General features: G+C 35.8%; 1 protein-coding gene across 4 annotated transcripts in view; it reads left to right on the plus strand.

The window, feature by feature from the left end:
- Positions 1-245: 245 nt before the first annotated feature.
- The window catches only part of IFT57 (intraflagellar transport 57), a 51,860-nt gene continuing 44,857 nt past the window's right edge, over positions 246-7,248 (plus strand). For 2 of the 4 annotated variants that reach the window (XM_008588800.1, XM_008588796.1), the window contains exons 1-3: positions 264-568; positions 3,045-3,207; positions 4,002-4,120. In XM_008588800.1, the coding sequence (XP_008587022.1) occupies positions 357-568; positions 3,045-3,207; positions 4,002-4,120 (494 nt within the window). In that variant the 5' untranslated portion in view covers positions 264-356. Of the gene's footprint in view, positions 569-1,750; positions 1,872-3,044; positions 3,208-4,001; positions 4,121-7,248 lie in introns of those variants that run through there. The other 2 variants (XM_008588795.1, XM_008588806.1) reach the window with 2 other exon arrangements.

Below are 7,248 nucleotides of genomic sequence, written 5' to 3' on the forward strand. Positions count from 1 at the left end.
GAGAGCAGACACTCCAGCCACCTCTCCTCCGCCTTTAAGGCGCAGCTGGAGGAGGTAGGGCTCTGGACGCCACGCCTCCCTGAGAGGCGGAACTGCCCTCCGGCCGCCACCTCCGCAGAAGCGGGAAAGGGGCGGGCATAGTGTGACGTCAGTAAGGAAGCCCGTCCTGGTTGGAGAGAATTTAGAAGAAACATGGAGGGCGGGAAAGAGGCGGAGTCTAGTTTCCCTGGTGACGGGTTGCCCGGCGGTCGCCTGGTAACAGGTCGCGGCGGTCCTGGCTGGGGCACCGCAGGCGGCGTAGGCCGCGTAAGTCTGTGGGCCGAAGCCCACGTCAGGCTCTTTCTGTCTGTCCTGCGATGGCTGCCGCTGCGGCAGTGGTCACGCCATCGGGTTTGGAGGATGGGATGTCTCGGTCCCGCGGCGATGGGGCCGGAGAGGTGGTTGTGGAGCGGGGGCCCGGCGCGGCCTACCACATGTTCGTGGTGATGGAGGACTTGATGGAGAAGCTGAAGCTGCTCCGCTACGAGGAGGAACTCCTCCGGAAGAACAACCTGAAACCCCCCTCCAGGTGGGTGCCCACGTCCCCGAGCGCCTAGGTGCCGGCTGCGCCCTGGGGAGATACCTTCCTCGGTCCGCCGCAACACCGAGCGCGGGTTAGCAAGTCCGTGCCTCTATCTTCCTAGCCAGGGAAGGCCTCTTCACCCCAAATTCGGCGACGGAAGGCCCTGGAGCTCACGGAGCTCAGACTTGGTATTTTTGTAGAGAGAGTAAATTAGTTTTGGAATGGCAGAAAGAACTGTAAGACGACTGGCCCGTTCCTTACAACACACACACACCTCCACAAAACACAAACTATTTTCTGATTATAAAGGTAATAAAAATACCCATTGTAGAAAACTCAGAAAAAGACAAGAAAAATACTAACATAACGTATAATCTCATTACCATTTAGATCTATTTCTAGTTTTTGTTTTCCTTTGCGAGACCCTGTCTCTACAACGGGCAACCGTGGGTATCTAGGACCTTGCTGAAGAGCACTTTACATATAGTTAGTAAACGGGTACTAATTGGTATGGTTTAAAAGATTTCTCCCTTTGTATTAACAGTACTTTCAGAAAGTGAGAAGTGGAAAAGACCAATGAAATCACAACTATTAGAATTGTTTTATCACAGAACGTAAAGTTCTGCCCTTGTTCTGGTGGAAAAGAAGTCCCTAATATCCTGGAGGCAGTGCCATTAGTTTGCTGAGGGTAATGGACAGCTAGCAGTTTCTTCTCTAATAAGTGTAGTTTAGCGATAGCCAGATAAGTTTTGTAGCTTTTCCTTCATTTTAATATTTACATTTGTTTATTCTGTAAGAGGCAATTAAGATTAAGAATCTATATAGTACTTTTTCTTAACGTCTATAGCTGAGCTCAAATGATTTCCCTTGACAGTTTTGATCTTCTTCCTCTTCTTTCACTAACTCGAATTGAAAGATATGCAGGCTTTGTGTAAACTGTCCACATTGTTGAGTTAGTCCATAATAGGAGAAAAGTTAGAGGAAAATGCAGTGTTGCTTCACCATGAGATAAATGGTAGGATTGGGATTATAACTTAAAATGGTTAGGATAATATAGACAACCAACATTTTCTATGTTAATAAAAACGCATTTTTTTTTCCAAGTATATTTTTTAAACTAAAAGAAAATGGTCATTGGTTCTATTGATATCCTCTCTCTGGACTGTTTCCTCAGGTGTTCAGCAGGATACTTTGAATCACTGGTTTGTGTGGAGATATCCTAGTCTATTGGTTCTCAAAGTGTGATCACCAGACCAACAGCATCATCTGGGAACTTATTAGAAATGAAATTCCTCAGACCTTTTCCCAGGTCTGTCTTTTTAAAAATTCTAGGGGTGGGGTCTGTTTTAACAAGCCATTCAGATGATTCTGATGCATGCTAATGTTTGAAAATCACTGTCCTTAGCTCTGCAGTATCTATCAGTATCCTTTCCTCTGTCTTTGAGGAGTTATCAGCACATAAGGAAAAGATGTTGTCAGTATATACCTGGAAGGACATTTTTTCCTCTCCAGCTTTCTGTTATCTTCTAGAGCATTGACCCATCCTGCAGGAAAAAGTTTGGGAAACATGAAGGAGTAGTAGACCAGTGATACTTATGGCAGTGGTTATTGTAGCTATAAATACATTATAAACATAGTAGTGATAGCTACACATAAAAAACCAAAATAAGATCTTTGATCAAAATGACTTGAATGTTGTTGCTAGCAAGTTTTATTTCTATTATATTTTGTTATAAATTATACTGATTCTCATAGGACTGTTTTTAGTTGACTAGGGGAGTTAGCAAAAGTCAACAAATGTTTGTTACACTGGGGATGTGACACTCAAGGTTCTTAATCCTGGCTGCACCTTAGAACCCTCTAGAAAGCTTTTGAAACATGCCTGTCCTGGGGCTCCACTCCCAGAAGTTCTGATTTAATACATAGATGAAAGAAGAGGCAATGTTTGGCTGGGTAGCAGTATTTTTGTGAGCTGCTCAGGTGATTCAAATATTATGTGGCCAAGATGAGAACGACTGTTTAACATAGCTGGTAAGTAAGGTTAGAAACAGTAAAAATGCATACTGAATAATTTTAAGGTGTTTTTTAATTTTTTTTAACTCTGAGATTCTCTTAATTCCAGATTGCCATTTGTAGGATTTAGTCACTTGTTAATTATTCCTGACTCTTCAATGATTTTGGCAAAAGTTCCATATGCTTTGTTTTCTAACATGTACTACATTTCCTGGCGTAAGGTCTTTGATCTAATATTTGTATTTTGAGTATAGTAGTAATGGCCCTAATCCTGCTGATTAAAAACTTTTTTTGTGAGTGCTGTGGATTATTGAAAACTTCAAAGGGTGAATTATCAATGTCTTTGGATTTGAAAGCCAGTGGGAGAGGGAAGGATGTTCTTTGGCAATTTTGGTTTTTGGCCCCCTTAGTTATTATGGACTTATTTGCATTATTTCACATTCTCTCATTTCCCCTTGTTTTGAAACAGACACTATTTTGCACTGCCCACTAATCCTGGTGAACAGTTCTACATGTTTTGCACTCTTGCTGCTTGGTTGATTAACAAAGCAGGACGTCCCTTTGAGCAACCTCAAGAATATGATGACCCTAATGCAACAATATCTAACATATTATCTGAGCTTCGGTCATTTGTAAGTGTAAACAACTGTCTTTCTGCATGTTCTCAAGTTATGAATTTTAATATCGGTAATTGAATAACAAATACTAGCCATTTAGATGACACCTATGTGAATATACATATATATATAATTATATCTGAATTTACTTTTAGGTAGAACCTCAGAATGGTTGATATTAATGCTACTTCTGAAAATGTTCAGTATATATTTTTTATAGACCAAAGTAGTAATATTTATCTTAAGCTTGATATGTCTCAGGTAAATTTATCAGTGATTACTTCTCCCTTTAAAAAATGATAAACTATGAAGTCAAAACAATTGTATTTTGAAAGGGAACTGTGATTTAATAGACCATGATAGCAGTTGTACTTTTCATTTCTGACTTTTCCTGAGGAGAGGCAGTAAGACATTTTTTGGCACACATGTTATTAATTTTTGACAAATCAATCACTCTGTCCTTCACATAGTTGCTTAAATGATGTGTTACCAACCTAGTAGTTTTACTGCTTTTTTTTCCCCACCCCAACAAGATCAAAGATTTGTTCTGCTGCTATGATGTTACTGCCTTTTAATTTGGCACTTTTAACAATAAAGCATCTTTATTTTCCTTTAGTTTTTTTTTTAATGTATGAATGGATTTAAAAGACTTAAGAGATGGGTTTCTAAGAATCAATGTAATTACAGTTATTTTTAATCATTTGAAAAATAGAAAAGTGATACATCTATTTGGCAGTTCTTTGTTTAAAATATTTTGACATTTGGAATATAACTGACAAATACTACCCTGTTTGTCTTTTGTTTTTCAGGGGAGAACTGCAGATTTTCCTCCTTCAAAATTAAAGTCAGGTTATGGAGAACATGTATGCTATGTTCTTGATTGTTTAGCTGAAGAAGCATTAAAATACATAGGTTTCACTTGGAAAAGGTAAAAATTACCCAACCGGACAGTAGTAGTTTTATGTGCATAGCATTTCCCTCTGAGGGTCCAGACCATTTAACTGAACTGATAAGAATTATTTACTCTTGCCTGTTCTAAATTGAAAATGCCACAGATGATTAAGAAAAGCCAGTACAGACAAAATAGGGATGTCTGATGTCTTCAAACCAGTTCTAAATTAATATGTCAGATATTATTGTGCCCTTTCCCTGTTCAAATATGTAATTACTAAAGGTTTAACTATGACAGTATATCTTTGTCAATTTAGGAAGATTTTTAAAAGTCCTTTTGTGCATGTAATTATTTACACACACAAGCATGGTCTATACGTGGAGGTAACTGATAACTACAGATTTCAGGAAAAATGGTAATTAATATAGTACTTTAAATGGGATTTTCTCCTTTGTTTATAGTGACAGGGCAAGAATAATACTGAAGAAGCCACCTGACATTCTCCCAGACATTGTTCATTGCTTCTGTCTCTGACCTGACAGTGCTTTTTTATATTTCAATTATTATATTTATCCTATGGTATTAAAATCATTTATTTAGAGGTCTGGCTTTCTTGCTAGAAATCATGAAATCTTCATATGTACTCTATGGCAGTTGGCATAATGCTTAGTATATCATAGATGTTCAATAAATGTTGAGCATATAGATGAAATAGAATATTCAAAAACTGTTCATTTATATAGGGTATAATTAGAAAATATATATTCATCCTTTGAAGAGTGGGATTATTGATAGTTTAGAATGTGTAAGGCACTGTGTGTAAAAGATGTACAATTCCCTGTTATTGTTTTAATGCATATTCAATTATATTCTCCCAGATAATCTACTTCCTATTAAGAAGTACTTTTAAAAAACTTCCTTGACTTAGGTTATCATCAGGTTCAACCATATGAAATTACTGATATTCATCTATTTTTAAAATTAAAAAAATGGCAATTTTATATGCTTCAATCCAAACATTGTCACTTAGTACAACATAAAGAATGAGTATATGATCTAGAATACTTATTAGATTTCAAGAAAAGATAAGCTATGAAATGTTCTGCTCTATCTGGCATTTTTTAAAATTACTAAATCTAAAGCCCAATGTGTTCAGATATCACCAGAAGCTATTAGTATTTCAATAACTATTCACTTTTGCACTTTGTTTCTAGGTACATTTTATTTCTGGCCCATTTATTATAACTTGGATAATTTATAAGGACCATATATGCTCATGCATGGGGAAAAGAAGGAGGAAAGAGTTGAAAAGTAATAAACATTAGAGAACATATCAGCTATATAATATGTAAATTATGTAGAAGTTACACATTTATAGATGATTATTTTATATATCTAAATATGCCAAAACAAATCTTAAAAAAACATTGCTTTTGAGATATTATCTAATTCTTACTAATGAAAAATTAGGAAAATTTTCCTTTAAGAAGATTTATTTAGTTCACAGTACTTTCCTTCCTTAATATTAAATGTTGATTTTTAAAAAATTGATTATTCATATTTATGGGATATAGACTTATATTTCAATACATGTATACAGTGTGTGAAGATCTAATCAGGGTAACTGGCATATTCATCATTGTGAAACTTAATCATTTTTTAGTGCTGTGAACATTTGATCTCTTCTAGTTGATAAGATGCAGTAAATTATTGTTAATTATAGATTCCTGGGTTGACCATACACCAATAGAATGTGCTTTTTCCGCGTAGCCATAATTTTGTGTATTGCTAACATGTCTGAGGTATGGGTTTTTAAAGTAAGTTTACATAAATAAACCTAAATATATTTGGGTATTTTTATATGAGAAATTAATCTTGATGGAGAAATGATCGTTCAATGCTTAGTGTTAGGACCAATAGTTAGGTGTTGAAAATAAGAATAAAGCTGGAGCCCTTATTATTACCTATATCAAAATAGCTTCAGACTGTTCAAATATATAAATGTGAAAAATAAGACTGTAGAAATACTAAAAAGCCAAAGGGGAATAAGAGGTGTGGTGTGAAGGAAAGTCTTACACATATGATGATAAAGCTAAGGTTTATACAAGATAAGGTTGCCAAATCTATCTAATAAGAACTGTAACAGTCTTGAATAGCCAAGATTATAAGTAATAAAATAGAAAAAATATTTTTAACACAGATTAGGCAAAGTATTAATATTATGAATATATAAAAACCCAAAGGGCATTTCACTAAAAAAGAAACACAAATAACCAGTTATAATATGAACAGATATTCAACCACTCCCATGCCAAAGAAATACAATTAAAGCAAGAATGAGATTTTTTTCACTTGGTTGATTGGCAAAGATTAAAGTTTGTATATCATATTGATGATTGTCTGGAAACAGAATCACTGCCCTTCACTATTATTGGGAGTGTAAATTAGGATAACATTTTTAAAGCCCATTTTGGCAATATCTAGTAAAACAACATGTAAAAAGTTGTTGACCCAGACATTCCACTTGTACAAATTTATTGTAAATGATATACATAATGATAAATGTATAAGAATGATCTTTGTAATATTGTCTAGCAAAACCCTAGAAACAACCTCAACATTGTCATAGGCTGCCAGTTTAATAAACTATGGAACTTTTGTTTAATGGAATATAGTGCAGGTGTTTAAAAAATAAAAATGAGAAAGATGTGTACTCAAATGTGGTATACTGGTAAGTGAGGAAAGTAAGTTGGATAACAATATGGATACCATCCATGGTATCATCTCATTTTTTGTAAACTCTTTAAATTTGGAGATAAACATTTTTGCCTTTTTACATAAAAATTCATGAAACGTGTAATAGTGATTATGGCAGAGGGGTGAAAAAGGGCAGGATCTGGCATAGAGGGGATCCTTAATATTCACATTGTACCTTCTTGTCTAACTGAATTTTTTTTTTTTGTCAATATACAATGTGGTTGATTATTATGACCCGTCACCGAAACCTCCCTCCCTCCTCCCTCGCCCCCCTCCCACCCAAGAATGTCCTTTCCGTTTGCTTGTTGTAACACCTTCAAAGAAATTGTAGTTGTTATATCTTCTTCCCCCCCACCCGTTTTTTTTTTTTTTTTTTTTTGTGTGTGTGTGTGTGTGTGTGTGTGTGT

The sequence above is a fragment of the Galeopterus variegatus genome, unplaced genomic scaffold (genome assembly GCF_000696425.1).
Source record: "Galeopterus variegatus unplaced genomic scaffold, G_variegatus-3.0.2 Scaffold132, whole genome shotgun sequence".
Classification (NCBI taxonomy): Eukaryota; Metazoa; Chordata; class Mammalia; order Dermoptera; family Cynocephalidae; genus Galeopterus; species Galeopterus variegatus.